The sequence below is a fragment of the Stegostoma tigrinum genome, chromosome 5 (genome assembly GCF_030684315.1).
Source record: "Stegostoma tigrinum isolate sSteTig4 chromosome 5, sSteTig4.hap1, whole genome shotgun sequence".
Taxonomy (NCBI): Eukaryota; Metazoa; Chordata; class Chondrichthyes; order Orectolobiformes; family Stegostomatidae; genus Stegostoma; species Stegostoma tigrinum.
The window spans coordinates 19,826,207-19,847,001 of record NC_081358.1 but is presented as its reverse complement, the minus strand read 5'-3'; the positions used below and the strand labels follow the sequence as shown (position 1 = coordinate 19,847,001).

The 20,795-nt window shown below is 41.4% G+C and overlaps 1 protein-coding gene across 10 annotated transcripts in view; it reads left to right on the top strand.

Moving 5' to 3' along the window:
* Nucleotides 1–20,795, top strand: part of LOC125451869 (DNA endonuclease RBBP8-like) — a 122,306-nt gene that overhangs the window by 36,570 nt on the left and 64,941 nt on the right. For 6 of the 10 annotated variants that reach the window (XM_048529557.2, XM_048529554.2, XM_048529550.2 and 3 more), the window contains 2 exons: nucleotides 2,472–2,609; nucleotides 17,593–17,779. In XM_048529557.2, the coding sequence (XP_048385514.2) occupies nucleotides 17,659–17,779 (121 nt within the window). In that variant the 5' untranslated portion in view covers nucleotides 2,472–2,609; nucleotides 17,593–17,658. Of the gene's footprint in view, nucleotides 1–2,471; nucleotides 2,610–7,413; nucleotides 7,598–12,143; nucleotides 12,224–17,592; nucleotides 17,780–20,795 lie in introns of those variants that run through there. The other 4 variants (XM_048529551.2, XM_048529555.2, XM_048529556.2 and 1 more) reach the window with 4 other exon arrangements.

Sequence of the window (20,795 nt, the reverse complement as noted above, 5' to 3'; positions counted from 1 at the left end):
CAGCACTGTCACTTACTAATTAGTACCTTCTAGATTATATTACGTTCCAAGACACATCAAAGTTGAGGAAATGTTAAATTAAAAACTGAAAGAACTGTGGATGCTGTAAATCAGGAATTAAAAAAAAAAGTTGCTGGAAAAGCTCAACAGGTCTGGCAGCATCTGTGGAGGAAAAAATCCGAGTTAACTCAGTAGGCCTAAAGGAAGAGTGCTAAAGTGTGGGAAGGCCAACTATAGCAAGACTCGGCAGGAGCTGGGGCATGTGGATTAGGAGTAGCTGTTTGAGGGTAAATCCACATTTGATATGTGGGAGGCTTTTAAAGAGATCTTGATAAGAGTGCAGGTCACACATCCCCCTGAGAAAGTGGGGGATAAAAAGGGCAAGATTAGGGAACCATGGATGACAGGTGAAATTGTGAGACCAGCAAACAGGAAAAAGGAAGCACGCATAAGGTCGAGGCGACTGAAAACAGATGAAGTTTTGGAAGAATATTGGGCATGTAGGACCAATCTGAAATGAGGAATTAAGAGGGCTAAAAGGGGTCATGAAATAACTTTAGCAAACAGGATTTAGGAAAATCCCAAAGCCTTTTATTTTTTACATAAGGAGCAAGAGGGTAACTAGAGAAGGGTTGGCCCACTCAAGGGCAAAGGAGGGAAGTTATGCATGGAGTCAGAAAATGAGTGAGATTCTTAGAGTACATTGCGTAGGTATTCACCAAGGAGAGGGACATGATGAACATTGAGGTTAGGGTAGATGTTTGATTACTCTAGGTGGCTTAAGGTTGGGGGGGGGGGGAGGGGGGGTGAGGAGGAAAGTGCTGGGTATTCCAAAAGACATTAGTGTGGACAAGTCCCCAGGTCTGGTTGGGATCTATCCCAGGTTACTGAGGGAAGGGAGATAGGAAATAGCCGGGGCTTTAACAGATATTGTTGCAGCATCTTTGAGCACAGGTGAGGTCCTGGAGGACTGCAGATTTGCTAACGTTGTCCCCTTGTTTAAGAAGGGTAGCAAGGATAATCCAGGTAATTATAGACTGGTGAGCCTGATGTCAGTGGTGGGGAAGCTGCTGGAGTAGATACTGAGGGATAGGATCTCTTCCCATTTGGAAGAGAATGGGCTTATTGGTGATAGGCAGCATAGTTTTGTGCAGGGAAGGTTATGCCTTACTAACTTGATAGAATTCTTTGAGGAAGTGACAAAGTTGATACGAGAGGAAAGGGCTGTGGAGGTCATATACATGGACTTCAGTAAGGTGCTTGATAAGGTTCCCCATGGTAGGCTGATGGAGAAAGTGAAGTTGCTTGGGGTCCAGGGTGTACTAGCTAAATGGATGGAGAACTGGCTGGGCAACAGGAGACAGTTGTAGTGGAAGGGACTTTATCAAAATGGAGAACTGTGACCAGTGGTGTTCCACACGGATCTGTATTGAGACCACTGTTGTTTGTGATATACATAAATCATCTGGAGGAAGGTATAGATGTTCTGATTAGCAAGTTTGCAGATGACGCTAAGATTGGTGGAGTAGCAGATAGTGAAGGGAACTGTCGGAGAATGCAGCAGAATATAGATAGGTTGGAGAGTTGGGTGGAGAAATGGCAGATGGAGTTCAATCCGGGCAAATGTGAGGTGATGCATTTTGGAAGATCCAATTCAAGAGTGAACTATATGGTAAATGGAAAAGCCCTGTGGAAAATTGATGCACAGAGAGATGTGGGTGATCAGGTCCATTGTACCCTGAAGGTTGCAATGCCGGCCGATTGAGTGGCCAAGAAGGATATGGCATGCTTTCATTCATCGGATAGGGTATTGAGTACAAGAGTTGGCAGGTCATGTTACAGTTGTGTAGGACTTTGGCTTGACCACATTCGCAATACTGCGTACAGTTCTGGTCGTCACATTATCAGAAGGATGTGGATGCTTTGGAGAGAGTGCAGAGGAGGTTCACCAGGATGTTGCCTGGTATGGAGGATGCTAGCTATGAAGAGAGGTTGAGTAGATTAGGATTATTTACATTAGAAAGACTGAGGTTGAGGGGGGGACCTGATTGAGGTCGACCAAAATTGAGAGGTGGACAGGGTGGATAGCAAAAGCTTTTTCCCAGAGTGGTGGGCTCAATTACTAGGGGGTCACCTCTTCAAGGTGAGAGGGGAAATGTTTAAGGGAGATATGTACAGAAAGTTGTTTATGCAGAGTGTGGTGAGTGCCTGGAACACATTGCCAGCGGAGGTGGTAGAGGTGGCCACATTAGTGTCATTTAAGATGTGTCTAGAATACATGAATGGGCAGGGAACAGAGGGATACAGATCCTTGGAAAATAGGTGACTGATTTAGATAGAGGATCCGGATGGGCACAGGCTTGGAGGGCCAAAGGGCCTGTTCCTGCACTATAATTTTCTTTGTTCTTTTAATTTTCTTTGTTAATGTTAACTTGTAACGTTAACTCTGATTTTTTTTTTCTTCTCCATAGATGCTGCCAGACCTGCTGAACTTTTGCAGCAACGCCTGTTTTTGTGTTGAAGAACTGTTAAACTGAAGTCCTATCTGCCTGCTCAGATGTAATTGATTCCATGGCATTGTTTTGAAGAAGAGCATGGAAAATATTCAGGTGTCTAGCTCCTTTAATCGTTTGTCAGTATTACAGCAAACGTATTATCTGATTGTTATCATCTTAAATTATTTGAGACTTTGATCTGTGTAATTTGGTTACAATGTTTCCTACATTGCCACAATAGCTAATCTTAATTGATATACGTTTTCAAAATCCTGAGAGGTGTATGTAGTTCAGATCGTCTACCTCTAAGTAACAATGTGCAACTGGAATGGAAAATAAGCGAAGAAACCTGACTGTGATTGCATAATGCATTGGTGAGTGCACAGCTGGAGCAACACTTGCAGTTGTGATCTCATTACCTAAGAAAGCACATATATAGTCTTGAGGGAGTGCAGTTCAGCTTCAGTAGACTTTGGATTAAGTCCTGGTATAAAGGGATTTTGCTATAAGATTGAATAAATCAGGACTGGAGTTTGACCAAATGTGAGTTAATCTGTTTGAAACACGCAAGGTGCCAACAGGATGGGTGTTGTGAAAATATTGAGAATTGGACGTAATAGCACTTTTCCTTTTTCTGATATTAAATGTCTTCTGTGATTCATTGTTCATCTATTTGTGCCAATGGCTCTATCTATAAAGTTTTAGAGGCTAAATTTACTCAAGCATTTTGCCAGATCTCTGTTGGAAACCAACAGAACCCCCAACTAAATGAAGATGTGCCATATTTTTGTAACTTCCTGCAGCTTTCTGTAGGGCAAATGTCTTTGGAATTGCTTTAGGTGGTCTTTCAATGGAGTCACAAGGATATACTGAAAACTGAATTCAAAATGTAATGAAGATCATGAGATTTGTGAGACGCAAAACATTCCTGTAGAAGTTTCTGTAACCTAAGCCACAAAAGCCATGGGCCCAAATAAAACTCATCGTTCATTACAATTGAATGAAGGCCTGCTGTCTGATATCTTGGAATAAAAATGAGGGGAAACTTTGTATCCACATACTATGCTTCACAAGCTTGGGCCCTTTAAATAGCTTTACATCTAATTAATGACTATTAAAGTTAGGTGATCCAACAGTTTGGTTGGTACCATCTGGGTATTCCTCCTAAGTTTTCTTCAAATGGCTGAAACGCCTAGGTTTTAATCGCCACTGTGCCTCTGCTGTTGTATCCATATGCCTTGTTCAATTAAAACTGCGCTGAATTGCATCCTGAGATTCAGCCAGCCCATTCCATGTCTGCTTCCTTTAAAATCCTCTGGGCCCTCATGTCAGATATAAGATCATATTTAATGAACCTGACTCATCCAATATGCTGGTTTTTAGAAAATCCCCCAAGGTAACCCAGCTCTTTTTTTTTTGTTGGAGCTAGCCTACACTCAACAGTCGGGCAGACAACAGCTAATCCAGTGGTTAAGTGGCAGGTGGATTGATCCAATCAGAAAGGAGCTCAAGGGAGAGAATGTGATATTTGCAACAATTGGTGTTGCTACCAACTAGCAGGTATCTGATTAGGTGATTTTTGCCAATGAGGAAGGCTTCGGGATCTCATATTTGGTCCATGGCATTGACTGGGTGGCGACAGTCCAATAGAATTATACAGGAGAGAAGAGGTGCTTCGGCCAATGAGTCTGCATTGGCAAATATCTACTCTCAGTCGACATGAGTGAAACTTTCCAACACTTAAGTGCTCAGTTAAGTACTTTTCAGAGGTTGTGAGGATTCTTGCCTCAACTGTTCTTTCAGGCAATTCAGGATTCCTATGCCCTTTGGGTGAAAACAAGTTCTTCCTCAAATCTCCTGTAAGCCACCTACCTTTTCACCTTAAAATTATGCCCCCTTGTTATTGACCCTCGACAAAGGGGAACAATTGTTTTCTATCCACCTTGTTCACGCTGTTGTAATCTTGTACACTTCTATCAGATCCCCTCTGCCTTCTCTGCTCTAAAGAAACGAACCTCTGCTTATCCAACATATCCATATAGCTGAGCTGCTTCATTCCAGGCAACATCCTGGTGGATAATCTCTCTAGTATAATCCCATACTTTATATAGTATAGAGTCCAGTAGTTAGCACTGCTGCCTCACAGCGTTAGGGACCTGGCTTTGATTCCAGCCTTGGGTACTGTCTGTGTGGACTTTGCTATTCTGGTGCTGATTTCCTTCCGCAGTCTGAAGACGTGCTGCATAGGTGGTTTGGCTGTGCTAAATTGGCCTGTAGTATCCAGGATGGACAGGCTAGTTGGATTAGTCATGGTAAATGCACGGTTATAGGGGTGAGGTGGTGGGTTTGTGTGAGATGCTCTACCGAAGGTTAGTGTAGATTCGATGGGCCTCTTTCTGCACTGTAGGGTGATTCTGCTGTGTGGTGACTAGAACTGCACACAGTGTTCCAGCTCTGGCCTAACCAAAGTCAGCTCCAACATAATCTCTCTTATAATCTTAGTTGTGACTGATAAAGATAAATGTCCCATATGTTGCCTTAACTATACAATTAGCCTGTCTGTTACCTTTAGGGATCTAGGGATAAGCACCCCAAGATCCCTCTGTTGCTCTTCCTGGTGTCCAAACATTCATTGAATACTCCCTTGTCTTGTTACTTCATCCAAAGTAAATCTCTCCATACTTGTCTGGGTTAAATCCCATCTGCCACTGATCTATCCACCAAATCAATCCATCTGTATCTTCCTGTAACCAAAGACCCTGCTCACCAGTGTCAACTATCTTCTCATCTGCAAGCCTACCTATTGTTGTCTTCCTGTCCTGTCACCACCCCTTCCACGTTATAGATGAACTATAAGGGACCTAGCACTGAGCCTTGTTGTACTCCAGTGGGCACTGAGTTCCAGTTACACACCAACCTTCTACCATCACGCTTTGTCTCCTACCACAAGCTGATTTTGGGTTGAACTTTCCAAATTACCCTGGATACCATGTGCTTTCATCTTTTTCATCACTATCACATGTGGATCCTTGGCAAAGGCTTTGTTGAAGTACTTACGCACTGTACCCACTGCAATACCTTCATATTTATACATCTCATCACCTCTATGAAAAATTCAGTAAAATTTGTTTGGCATGATCTCCCTTTGACAAAGTCTTACTGACTATTCTTGACCAAACCTTGTCTCTCCAAATGGAAATTAATACTTTGTTTCAGAATTTTCTCAAGTGGTTTCCCTAACACTGCATCCTGGCATACAACTCATTCCAACTTGGGTTTATTCATTTTTAAGCCTGCTGAAATCGTCAATACCTCTTTACTCCCTGTGACAAACTGCTCAAAAACTTCACAATCTCTGTAATAAAAACCAAAAGAACTGCGGATTCTCTCTCTTTGGGTTCTATGCTATCGCTCACACCCTACCCCACCCACCTCCCTATTTTCTGCATATAAACTGACGTTTTCCCAGCCACCATCGGTTCTAAGCAAGGGTCACCGGACCCGAAACGTTAACTCTGTTTTCTCCTCCACAGATGTTGCCAGACCTGCTGAGCTTTTCCAGCAACTTTGTTTTTGCTCACAATCTCTGTTCCTGAATTATGTACTGTACCTGCATATCTTCTCCTACAAAATGAAGAACGATGTGAAGTATGGGTAGTTCTCCTATAACACAGTAGTTGCATTCTTATGTGACCTCGTGTTACAGAAAATCATGTTATGTTGAAATTGCTATAGAAAATAGCTATACTGTACAGTAGAAAGTAAACATTATCTTTCCAGGGGCCACTTATCCATCAATTTAAGCCATTTCGCATTAACAAAACACATGTATCAATAATCATGGAGTCCCACTTTTCCGAGGTTTTTAATGGTGTCTCGGTTTTGATTTCTGGAAATAAGATCACTGCACTTGAAGTGTGATCACTATTGCAGGAAAATGTAGCTGCCAGTTCATAATGGGAATGTCCCAAAACAACAATGAAATCAATAACTGAACAGTCTCTGTTATTGGTGTTGACTGAAGTTTAAACATTGTCTGGAGCAGCATGCGACTGTCATCAACCAGAAGTGTTTACTCGTATCATATTATACTGAAGAAATTGAGGTATTGCATATATCTTCAAACCTCTACCAATCCCAGATGTCTTGCCAGTGCCCCCTTGGTGAGCATGTTCCAATGTGCAGTACAAATGGGAGAAAGTGACAGCAGTTGTATGTCTTTACTTTGCAGTTTGTTACTGCATGCCTGCCCAGATATGGTAGGTGGAGGTTTTCAGGTTGTGTCTGGCCTGCAGCAAGCTCTGGAGATAAGCAAAGTATATCCCATGTTTGCTTTTCATGTCCAAATTTCCAAACTCTAGATTTTAATGTTTACCTACTAGAAGGATCTTTGTTCTTATGTATAGTTACTTCTAATTTCCATTGTATTTGCTTTCTTAATGTTTAGATTTGTTGTTGGGAAAATTTAATTCAAACAACGATGACCGAAACTCGCGCTCTATGCATTTTAGGACGTAAGCACTCCAACCAACAAGTGGAGACTTGGGCTAGTGTTTTAAATTTTACCTTTGTCTGCCTGTCTTATTTAATTATCATTCATGTATCAAAATAAAAACATTTTGGTACATTAAAATCAATGGCAACATTTGAATATTATTTTAAAACCAGATCACAATTTTATTTAGTGAGAGCACTTTGACTGGAAACAGGGAGTCCCAAGTTTGTTTTCGAAGTTGATAGTTGATAGTGTGGCCTGTTTTTGTATATTGAATCGCCTTTGTAGCTTGAACGTTTCTTTGCAGTCTAGTTCAACCAGTTTCTAGTTGAGTGCAAAACCAGTTTGGCTAGGCTATTATGCCAACAAATTCTAGTTTGATTCCCAGTCGCAGAGAGTGCACAAACCTGCTCAACCAGTTGTGAAAAGCATGTTGGGTTATCCATTGTGCATTTACATATATGCTCTGGCAGAAACGGACAGCTTGAACTGAGCAGCAGTCTTGTAAGTGACTGAAGTTGGTCCATGCATATTGCCTTCTGTAGTACACATGAGGACTGCAGAAGTAGGAAATGCCAAGATTAATTTTCACAGTATAATTTTAAAGGTATGTTATGTATAATTGAATTTTAAGTTTAAACTTTGTATATCTTAAGCCTGTATTATAAAAACTATTGTTCTAATATGAAGTAGGATGAGATGATGCCTCTAAATTTTGAAAATGAATAACTTGCCACTTTGTTGTGTTGGAAAGGTTTTTTTCCCCCAAAAGAACAGTGATGATCTCTTTATTTTATTTGGATTGGAATCTAGTGGGCAGAAAATTAACTTGCTGCAGTGAATGAGGGTCTAATTATTTTTGTTTGTGTGAGATTTAAATATATACATATATAGGATACTTCGTGTTTGAAAACAGAAAACCAGCACTCTGAACTTTCATTTGGTAATTGATTAACTAGTCGTAGCCCAGTAGTACGTGAGAAGCTGAAGAGAAAGGAATGAGGGCATGTTTTGTCATGCCTAACAATACTTGAAATTGCCAGCTTTAAAATAAATTCTTTTCATCGTGGTCACTGAATTCCAATTCAATTTCGGTCAATAGTTTCGGTCCCTTGTAGTTGGACACCATCGCAGTGCAGTAGCTCTTAGTGCTATGCAGTTCTAATGACTAGTCATTGCCAAGTTTGCAACAGCCTTGGCTATGCAATTGGGAGTTAAAGAAGTGTTTGATACTACGATAATGCATTGTAGAAATAGTAATACCAATAAATCTCTAAATGCCTGCGACAGATCCAAGTATTGTGCAACGAAGTCTCCAGTGGTGCAGAACATAAGGAATCATTGCTCTGAAGTTCTCTCTTCCTTACAGGCATGCTATATATACCAAAAATCTCTCAAATATTTTTTGAAAACATCTGATTTACATTCTACAGTGAACCATATTTGGAAGGAACTTTCAAATTTGTTTTGCAGCCAGCAGGTGGCCTCACCAAAAAATGTCTGTTTTCTGGATGAATTGGCAGCATATACCCAATGCTGTGCCACCTGAATCTGTCTGACCCTAAGCAAAGCTCACCTTAAAGCAAAATACATAGCTTGTTAACCAAGATAATAAAATGTGAGGCTGGATGAACACAGCAGGCCAAGCAGCATCTCCAGGAGCACAAAAGCTGACGTTTCGGACCTAGACCCTTCATCAGGTTAACCAGATTGCTTCTGGCTGAACTTGTTACTTTTGTAGCCAAAATCCACTTTGCACTTCTCACTTCCGATGTTGTCCTTGCTAGAATTTCAAAATCCATCTAAATTCACCTAGAATTTTGCTATTTTGTTTGTTATTGTACACCAACACCTGTACACCTGTTCACCTGTCTTCCTACCTATATAATGAGCATCACCAGGTTTTTGCCACTATTAGGATGCTGCCTTAAAGATGTTCTGCATAAAACAAAAATGGGTAGTGTGGTACAGGAATTGTGAATGTCCCTACGCTGTGAATGTGTCCCATTCTGGTCATAGGTCGTACCTACTACTGGTACCCACCTATTACCACCATTCTGCTACCACCCCGCCAGGTCTTTATCAATGGCTGTCCCTACCCCCACATTCAGACCTAAAGAAAGGTAATACCCAAAACGGTGACTTCTCCTCCAGATGCTGCTGGGCTTGCTGTGTTTTTCCAGCCTCCTATTTGACTGCTTCCCATTCTGGAGTCTGTTTGCAAGCCAGGACACAAGTAGGACACTATAAGGGAGCAGCTTGAAATTAGAGGAATACTTACATGTCAGATCTTTAAAATTGCACCACTGTATGAGATTACATTTGAAAGTACAATGTCTGTAAATCAGACATTTTAGTACTGGTGGGATCATTAAAATTGTGGAATCCCTACTGTTTGGAAACAGGCCCAACAAATCCACACTGACTTTGGAGCATCCCCACCCAGACTCTCACCCCTATAAACTCACCTAACCTATGCATCCCTGAACAATACGGGGCAATTCAGCATGGCCAATCCACTTAACCTGCACATCTTTGGACTGTGGGAGGAAACAGGAGGAAACCCATGCAAACTTGACACAGACAGTCACCCGAGGGTGGAATTGAACCCGGGTCCCTGGTGCTGTGAAGCAAAGTGCTAACCATTGAACCACTGTGCTCCGTGGGATGCTAGGTGCTAAGACCATATGTGCTATTAACTGGCAAATTGGATCAAAACAGCATATCCCTTTGGCTGCTCAAGCAACACTAGTACTGACCATACTGAAACAACTTGCACTTCAAAATCAACAAACATTAAAGGTGATTCTGCAATTGGGTAATATTTGCTGGATAATCTGAGTATGCAAAGAACTAACATCCCAGTTTGGGATTGCCCATTGAATTTGGAAAGTGTTGTAATGAGAGCTGCAAGTACTAATACATTGGGTCTTGTTCTTTGCAGAAGAGCAACTACACACACTGTCTTTTCAATGGAAAAAAATTGGTGATAAACATTGAGTCATTTGAGGGCAATGTCAAGACCAATCAGTCAGTCTGCTCTGTTTAATTTTTAAATAAAGCTTACCAGTTAATTATTAGTCATCATTAACTGGTGTATTGTTCATGGAAAACCTTTCACAATCTTGCTGTCTTTGTCAACTTATAATGACTATCCCCTTGTATAGTATGGATGTTGTTTTCCCTTTACTTTGTATTTCATGCAAACACACTGCTGAGTGCAAAATGAAAAGCTCTGACAAGATGTGTTTTTATTAGCAATACTCGAACACATACTAGCATCTTTTGTAAGGCATCCTGTGATGTATTGTTATTTTGTAGGTACCAAACTATTTAACTGCTGTAGAATAAATATCTTGTTTGTAGTGAAATATCATAAGATGTTTAGACTCATGCGACAAAGTTTATGTTGCCTCTGACATCGAGTATTCAGACAATTTGTGTCATGACATTGGTTTAGAACCCCAATGGAAACTGTTAATTTTCACTCCAAGGTTTTGTTTTTAAGAGAAGGTTACTCCAGTCACAAAATAACAGCAGATGTAGCTAATGTTAATGGCCTGTATTTGTAGCTGATGATAATGATTCCCCCTTTACTGGGTTGGAATTTAATATTCTGGCTCTGAAGCTAATGTTAATGATCCTTGTAACTACATGCGGTGGTGGGGTGGTTTGGTGGCTCAGTGGTTAGCACTGCTGCCTGTCCGTGCCAAAGACCTAGGTTTGATTCCACCCTTGGGTGACTGTATGGAGTTTGCATGTTCTCCCTGTGTCTCTTTGGGTTTCCTCCATGTGCGCTGGTTTCCTTCCACTCTACAAAGATGTGTAGGACAGGTGCCTTAACCATACTAAATTGCCCCAGAGTGTCCAAGGATGTGCAGGTTAGATGGATTAGCCATTAGGAAATACAGGATTATGAAGATAGGGTATCAGGCTGGCTTTGGGAGAGATGCTGTTCAGAAGGTTGGTGTAGACTCAATGGGTTGAATAACCTTTTTCTTCACCCTAAGGATTCTATGATTCAATAAACTCAGTCATTCAAGCAAAGTTCTGTTTAGGATGCATGGAATGTCACATCTGTAGAGTAGCAGGAAATTTCAAATTAATGGAGAATTTTAACATGGTGTGGGGGCTGACTATCATTCACTTAGCAGAGAGCCACATCTTGCAGTTTTTGGACCAGCTAGGAATTAGCAAAAAAAACTGCAACACAACACTAGCCTGTCTGTTAGTGGCCTGATATCCTGGTGTGCTGCCAAAGGTCATAGCTCTGAAAATATCCATATAAACACATCTGCCTTGCAAAAACAAATTCTGTCTCTCACTTTGTGGACTGTCAGTCAGCCACTCCTGAAAGGAATCAAAATAAGAGTTTCAGTCAAGCTTCAAAGCTAGGAATCTTGCAAATGACAGTTCAACAATGTCTGTTAACACTACTGGTAACATCCACTGCAGTGGATGTGACATTCAAATATTCACTCGTCATGTGCAGTTCACAGACTGATCCATGGAACTTGTGTAATATCATAGAATCCTTCTAGTATGGAAACAGGCTATTCAGCCCATCGAGTCCACACCGACACTCTAAGAGCATCCCACCCAGACCCTGCCCCACAATCTGTAATCCTGCATTTCTCATGGCTAACCTGCCTGGCTTGCACATCCCTGGACACTATAGGCCATTTAGCATGTTCAATCCATCTAACCTGCACATCTTTGGACGGTAGGAGGAAACCAGAGCACTCCCTGGAAATCCATGCAGACGCTGGGACAATGTGCAAACTCCTCACAGTCAGTCGCTATAACTTTTTTTATCTTGTTGAATTCACCTAGTGTGTGTGTGTGTGTGTTGCTTCATTACTGCATTAGTGATTAGTAATTGACAAACTTTTTGTAATTCAAGAACATCTGGTTAAATTGGCTACTTTTAGAATATAATTTTATTTGGGTCTGGGAGAAATTTATAAGAAAGAGGTCTCTCAAAATCAACCTCCTTACCACTAACAGAAGTTTCAGTGGTGTCCTCATGTTGTATTATGTTATTGACAGTTACTAAAGGATCTTGGGTGTAATAATTTGAAAATACAGGAAACGTTTATGACATAAAGGAAGCTGACACAGTATGATATTTTTTGTTTATCCTTCCACCACAGACATTAAGATTGTATGAGCAATTTGCAACTACAGAGAATTCCCTAAGGGAGTCCTGAGGGAAGCCCAGCTACATATGAATGTAAGTTAATCAATCTGGATTAAAGTCCTAATGGACAGTACAAAGAAAGGCAAACATCCAGTATGAGGAAAGATAAACTGTAGCTGAGACTCTATACATCTTAACTGGAGAACTTGCAGTGTGGTATGTCCATGCTCTTGGTCAGAGGGATGTGACAGTGCTGTCGCAATTTTTTTTTTCTGTTGAATTGTGCTGGTTACTGTACTACTGAGGACCTACCTGTTTTCTGCTGTCTATCTTGGTGAAGACCAGTGCAGTGAAGCTCAGTGTGGACTTGTCTGCTCAGTCTGCTTTCTCTGCTTTAGAAGATCTGTAATGCTGAACTTTTAACTTTATTTCCATACTTGTCTAATTTATACTGAAGATTTTGTACTTGGGCACCTCTGTACCTAAGATAGTGCCAGAAATAGCAACTTTGTACACTTTTCACTGTACTTGTGTATCCCTGTTGTTGAGCCTAAGACAATAAAGCCTAATTCTAATTCTACCTAAGGGGAGCCGATTCGTTTCTTCTCACTTGCGTACTTAATGGTTTGAAGTGTAGTATCTGGAACTGTAGTAAACTGGAGAACCTTGCCTGGGGACAGGTCATAACATTTCCATTTCCGCTGTTAATAAATGTCTAATACATTTAAATGGGCAGCAATTCAAATGTGTTTTCTTACCTGCGAACAGATTTTCTCTCTGTATTGCACCCACCCGATCCAATAAGCTTAAGTGTAGTGATAGGGAACTCTTGCACATTCTTTTCCCCTCTGCTTTTGGATTCCCCAATTCTAATTGATGTTTATGTCTGCATTTAATTTTCTTACATTCAACGGTGGTTTTGGAGGGGCCGTGGGCACAACTATTGTGAGGAAGACTGACTGATTAATGCATCCAGACAATGGTAGCCGGCTATAGAAGAACAAATATTGCAATTAAATAGGGTCTTGAATGAGGTGCATTTCAGGGAGTGAAAATGTTAGTGCAACTTGTGTTCTACAGTTTTGGCTATATATTTCAGTATCCAGTTGGTTTTCAGTGACATTTTTAGTGTCCTAATACATTCCCATGCAGTTTGGACAAAAGTGACTTTGTTGTGTTTGTATTTATTTGTTACTGTTTGTTTTGGTTGGACTTAGTGAGTCTAGAAAACCTGTTCTTAGTGCTCTTCATCATTGGATAGCTTAAGGTGATTTAAGGTTTATACAGCATAAACTTGATCTGCATAATAAAATGTGAGGCTGGATGAACACAGCAGGCCCAGCAGCATCCCACTGCGAAGCCTCTTCCAGGGATGCCTAACCTGAAGAAGTTACCCTCCTCCCTCCGGACCAACCTCAGCATTTGTGCTCCTGAGATGCTGCTGGGCCTGCTGTGTTCATCCAGCCTCTCATTTTATTAGCTTGGATTATCCAGCATCTGCAGTTCCCATTATCACTCCTAAACTTGATCTGGCTTCTCTTGAGTTTATATGGTTGAGAAGTGCCTCATTAAGGTGTTTAAAATTCCAAGATATACAGTGATGTGAACGCAGAGAAACTATTTCCTCTGGGGAGAAATCTAGAACAACAATATTATTGTTAAAATAGAAGTTAGAACAGGTAAGATTAATTCCTGGTTAATAAAATGAGGCTGGATGAACACAGCAGGCCCAGCAGCATCTCAGGAGCACAAAAGCTGACATTTCGGGCCTAGGCCCTTCATCAGAGAGGGGGATGGGGTGAGCGTTCTGGATAAATAGGGTGAGAGGGGGAGGCGGACCGAAGATGGAGAGAAAAGAAGATAGGTAGAGAGGAGAGTATAGGTGGGGAGGGGATAGGTCAGTCCAGGGAAGACGGACAGGTCAAGGAGGTGGGATGAGGTTAGTAGGTAGCAGATGGAGGTGCGGCTTGGGGTGAGAGGAAGAACAGGTTAGGGAGGCAGAGACAGGTTGGACTGGTTTTGGGATGCAGTGGGTGGAGGGGAAGAGCTGGGCTGGTTGTGTGGTGCAGTGGGGGGAGGGGACAAACTGGACTGGTTTTGGGATGCGCTGGGGGAAGGAGAGATTTTGAAGCTGGTAAAGTCCACGTTGATACCATTGGGCTGCAGGGTTCCCAAGCGGAATATGAGTTGCTGTTCCTGCAACCTTCGGGTGGCATCATTGTGGCACTGCAGGAGGCCCATGATGGACATGTCATCTAAAGAATTGGAGGGGGAGTGGAAATGGTTTGCGACTGGGAGGTGCAGTGGTTTATTGCGAACCGAGCAGAGGTGTTCCGCAAAGCGGTCCCCAAGCCTCCGCTTGGTTTCCCCAATGTAGAGGAAGCCACACCAGGTACAATGGATACAGTATACCACATTGGCAGATGTGCAGGTGAACCTCTGCTTCATATGGAAAGTCATCGCAACTCATATTCCGCTTGGGAACCCTGCAGCCCAATGGTATCAATGTGGACTTCACCAGCTTCAAAATCTCCCCTTCCCCCACCGCATCCCAAAACCAGCCCAGTTCGTCCCCTCCCCCCACTGCACCACACAACCACCCCAGCTCTTCCCCTCCCCCCACTGCATCCCAAAACCAGTCCAACCTGTCTCTGCCTCCCTAACCTGTTCTTCCTCTCACCCATCCCTTCCTCCCACCCCAAGCCGCACCTCCATCTCCTACCTAATAACCTCATCCCACCTCCTTGACCTGTCCGTCTCTTCCCTGGACTGACCTATCCCCTCCCTACCTCCCCACCTATACACTCCTCTCCCCGTATCTTCTCTCCATCTTTGGTCTGCCTCCCCCTCTCTCCCTATTTATTCCAGAACCCTCTCCCCATCCCCCTCTCTGATGAAGGGTCTAGGCCCGAAACATCAGCTTTTGTGCTCCTGAGATGCTGCTGGGCCTGCTGTGTTCGTCCAACCTCACATTTTATTATCTTGGATTCTCCAGCATCTGCAGTTCCCATTATCACAGGATTAATTTCTGAAAATGTTTTTCCTCACAAATTGCAAAGGTCATCTACAATGATGTGCATAAAAGCCTGTGTATGTTCCATACCATCCACTGCCATGAGCATTATTCTACGTCGGATCTTTCCTCATTTAGGCTGCTAGACCTGAGATTTTCCAGCGACTGCTGTTTTTGTTCCTGATATCTTTCCAGATTTTCATATTGAAAAGTGAAGTTATTCAGAGGTGAGTTGTTTTGACCCTTGGTGTACAATTTTGAGATTTTAGCTCTGTGCTGTCCTGTCTCCGAGAGATTCCATGGCTCTGGTGTTGACTTATCTGTTTTACCGTAATCTGAATCAATTTCGATCCACCTCCCCCTCTTTTTCCTTATTTGTTTTAGAACACTCTCCCTGTCCCCCTTTTCTGATGAAGGGTCTAGGCCCGAAACGTCAGAGCTTATGCTCCTAAAATGTTGCTTGGCTTGCTATGTTCATCCAGCTCCACACTTTGTTACCTTGGATTTTCCAGCATCTGCAGTTCCCATTATCTCCAATAATCATTCACTGTTCTGTTTCACTTTATCCTCCTGATGCGCGCTCGCGCTCTCGCGCTTCCTCTCGCGTGCGTGCGCTCTGCAATGATCTTGGAATGTTACGCTGGTTGTTTCCTCATGAATTTTTGTAGTTTATTTTGTTTATTTTGACTTCTGTTATCACTTTCCAAATGCGGTTTCTACTGCTACCCATGTTTGACTGGTTGTGGGAAGAGAAATCAAAAGCTGTGTGCCATGAGGAGATTACAGAAATAACGAATGAGGGGTTGCTCTCATAGAGACTTAAAATTCTAACAGGACCAGACAGGGTAGATGCGTAGAGGATGTTCCTGACAGTGTGTCCAGAACCAGGGTTCATGGCGTGAGGATTTGGATTAGACCATTTAGGATGGGATGAGGAGGCATTTCTTCACCTGAAGAGCAGTAAGCCTGTTGAATTTATTCCCAGAGGAAGTAGTTAATGCCAAAACATTGATCCCAATGCCTGAAGTTCTTTATCCAGCTGCCTCTTGGACCCATTCAAAGGTTATGGGGAGAAAGCAGGATTATGCTATCGAGTTGGATGATCAGCCATGATCGTGATGAATGGTGGAGCAGGCTGTAAGGGCCAAATGGCCGCCTTCTGCTCTTATCTTCTGTTTCTTTTCTCTGTTATTCAAGTTTGATTCATTAATATGCTCGATTCATGCAATTTTCTTTCATCAACACTCAATAATTTATATTGTTGAATTACACAAATTATCCAAGTCTTATCACACATGCTGTATCTACAATTTTCCCTGTTGTTATGTCATAAGCAAATTTCACAAGCTTACATTTAGTTCTGACATAATTACACATTTGAGCCCATTTGTGTTCCGCCTGGAGGTGATAGTAATGTAGTGGTAACTTAATGGAAATGATAGTTTAGCCGCCCAAGATAATGCTCTGGGGAAGAGGTTCATGTTCATGTTCCACAAAGGCTGTTGGCAGGGTTTCAATTTAAACAATAAAATCTGAAATCCAAAGATATTCGTCGTAATAGTTGCCATGAAACCACCAACAATTGTTATAATAATGAACTTGACTCATGAGTGTTCTTTTAACAAATGAAATCTGCCATCATTACCTGATGCGGCCTGCAGTCCATAACTCCAGACCCACAATAATATAGTTGACTTGCAGCTATCCTGAATGAATTGGCAATGGATAGCATATGCTGACATTGCCAGTGGTGCCAGATCCTGTGAAATAATAAATTTAAGAATCCTTGGCTAGATAATTATCTGGGGTACTACTGGAAAAGTTCCTCGAAGGCTGCTGAGCTAAATTCCAGCATAAATTCAGGGATTACTCTTGAGGGCACTTGTATACAAGGAGGATGATCGTCATCCAACCGAGTTGCTAGGATGACTATTTTGTAGCCAGTGTGTTACTATACATAGACTTACAATATTCGTATGTATACTACATACAGTAAAATTCACTTTATCTGGCACTCACTAAGGGTACCACCAAATCAAAAATACTGCCTAATCCATTGCCGTCAATGGTAATAGTAAGGATCAAATGGAAAAAAAAAATGACTTGCATATACTGCAACTTGCAGAGGCTTCATGCCTTGCCCTCTTGGACTCTCTTCACTGTAAACAACAAGGGAATATACTTCAGTCTTCTGTTTTTTTTTAAACTTCAGTCTGACAAAATTGGTCTTTATGGGAGGATTATCAGAGATTCTGGTGTGGAGGGTTGTGTTTTTTAATTGTATTGTGTTGGAATGTGTAGGGTTTTCCTAGAGTGCCTGATATCCAAAGAGTTAGAGTCTCGGTCTGAATCTGGTTGCTTACTTTTTTGGAGAAGAGAGGAATGTAGGTTGGGAAGAGGAATTTTTTTTTTAATCTCTAAGATCAGTTTTAACTAATCTGTTTTACAGGTGAAAATTGATTTGAGGATTTTTAACTAAGTATGTAGCTTTGAAGATTGGCATATAATCCATACCATGAATAGTTCCAGTGCAAACTGTGGGAGCCCAAGCACTGGAAGTACAGCTGAAGCTGCCGTAGACGTATTTAAGGAGATTTGGACTAAACTGAAAGAATGCCATGACAACGAAGTACAAGGTACGTGATCATTGTATATTGTCTTTAAAATTGCACATAAAACCCAGTAATGTAAAGTCTATGAAAGGTTTGTTTTTGTCCCAATCAAGACTGGTTTACTTGCAAGACTCTGCACTCTCTCTTTCTTGTGAACGTTTGTTGGAACTTGAGTTTTTTCTATGGTGACAAATCCCAATTGCGGCATTGTTGTCAATCAGCATGTTTCATCACTTGCAAGATACCAAATTTCCGATCAGAGATAATGGGAACTGCAGATGCTGGAGAATCCAAGATAACAAAGTGTGAAGCTGGATGAACACAACAGGCCAAGCAGCATCCCAGGAGCACAAAATCTGACGTTTCAGGCCTAGACCCTTCATCAGAGGGTCTAGGCCCGAAACATCAGGTTTTGTGCTCCTGAGATGCATCTTGGCCTGCTGTGTTCATCCAGCTTCACACTTTGTTATCTTGTTTACGCAGAATTTCTGCTTGTTTTACTACTTTTCTAATGATCCAGCTTCTGGCTGGGATAAAGCTCTGACTCTGGATTCTCTTTTGGATTCTGCTCTTTCTCAAAGGGTGGTCAGTGACTATTATCCGTTTGATCCTTAAAAAAAAAGCCAACCATCTTCTTTTATTTGATTTTAAGTGTGTAAACACATTTAATCATAATAATCATAAATCACTGAACGCCAACCACGTGGAAGTACAGGCTGACTTTCATTCTGTTTTTTCTTTTCTACTTCTCAAACTTGAAGAATTTAAGTTCACAAAAGTACCCCTATCCTATCTGATATCCACGAATAGTGTTTGCAATATTTCTAGTTTCTATAGATCACTTCTTTGCGAGGGAATCATAGAGGAGAGATTGAGAAGAATTGTGGAAATCCATGAAACTCCATCAGATTCACTGGAAGAAGTAATTCTAATGCTAATTTTGTTTAATGACAAATTGTTCAGAAAAGTCAGGAAAGGCAATGCAACATGATGATTACATTCTTCTAGAGAAGACTAATGACTCGGTTCCTAAGGAGTAAGTCTGGTGATGTGCTAGAATTCATGGTGTGCTTGAAAGGTATGTATGGCTGTTATAGAGCTTTTACACAGAGTGCCAGAGAAGAGTATGAAACACTGGAAGTGAATGACAGTTTCAAAGGGAAGGTTGGATAGCAATAAGAATTAGCACTGAACTCATTCCCCTCCTGGTTTTTATGGATACCCTAACTGAACAAATGAGATGGGCAATGCAATGTTCAGTAATGTTTGCAGCAGATAGTGGTGAAAATGATAAGAACGTGACCACGTTCTGGAGAACTGTAGCACAGAGCCTCAAGGTAGAGTCATGAAGATCACTAGACCAAAGATCCAGCCTATGCAGTGTCAGATTTAGCCTAGGGAAGAGGATCAGAGTGAAAGTGGAAGGTCGCAGGTGAAGACTTAAATAGAGTAATTTGTTTTAAGTGCCTGCAATCACTGATGGAAGAAGGAAGAAGGCAGTTGACCAACAGGTTAACTGGTTGAAATTATTGGAAGAAATGTAAAAAATAAAAGCGGTCTGCTAAGGTGTCAACTTCTGGCAATTCATAGAAATGATTTGATTGAAGAGAAAGAAGAGAGTTGCTAAATTTGCTGATGAAACAAAGATGGATAGTGATGTAAATTGTGAAGAAGGTGCTACAAAGGGATATGTGCATCTTTAATGAGCGTGTAAACATCTGACAAATATAATGTGGGAAAATGTGAAATTATCTATTTTGCCAGGAAGATCAATGATGAAGCATGCTACCTAAATGTGAGAGATTGGAGAGCTACGAGATACAGAGGGATCTGGGTATCCTACTATATAAACCATAAAAGCTGTGCAGGTACAGCAGATAATTGATAAAGCTTTACAGAATGTTATTGTTTATTCTAAGTGAAATTGCATATAAAAGTAGGGAGGTTACGCTTCAGTTATAAAGGACACTGAGGACAGATCAGGAGTGCTGTGTATAATATTGATCACCCAATTTTAAGGCAGGTTTCAATATATTGGAAGCAGTTCAGAGAAACTTTTACTAGACTATTGACTGGAATGGGCAGGTTGGCCTATGAAAAATGTTAGGCAAGCTTATCTAGTATCAGCTAGAATTTATCAGAGTAAAAGGTGACTTGTTTGAAATATAGAAGATTCTGTGGGGGCTGAACAGGGTAGATGTTAAAAGGATGTTTCCTCTTGTGGGAAAATTGAGAGCTTGGGGGTCACTGTTTAAAAGTATGGGATCTCCCATTTAAGACACAAGTGATGGCATTTCTTTTGCATGTCTTTAACCTTTGTAATTCTCCTGAAAAGACAGTGGAAGCAGAAATTCTAATTATTTTAAAGGCAGAAATGGATAGAGTCTTGATGTGGTGAATGTTACAAGGAATACATGCGAATGTAGTTTTGGATTACAGTCAGCTGTGATCTTATTAAATGACGGAGCAAGTTTGAGGAACCAAATGGCCGCCGCCTGTTTCTAACTCCTATATTGTAAATATGTTTTAAGAAGTTCAGTGGAATGTCGTGCTAGGTAGTATGGCTGAAACTGAGATGATCTACCAGAGATTATACAATTTTTGTCCAGATTTCTGCACTGTATAATAACAAAGGAGGAGCAGCAATGTGTACCACTGAGATACAGATATGTAGGCGGGATATATGGAGTAATGAGATGAGACAAAATTAGGGTCTTACACATTGTGGGTCAGTCTAGATCAAAGAAAATGGCTGAGAAGAGATTGAAATGATATGAGCATCTATTGCAGCGACATGAAATCCAGCAAGAAAAATAATAGAGAAGGGAATGCCAATAAGAACGAGATCTCGGAGTGGTTACAGCATAGCAATAGTCGTGGTACTTTAGGACACCACAAATCAACAATTTAGAGGCTCATAAAGCAAGGGGAATGCAGAATGTGCTCCATCCAAACACAATTTAGGAGTTCTTCCTCTACAACACTGTGCTTATAACACTCATTTAAATCTATATGTAGACTGAAGTTACCCGTGATTGCT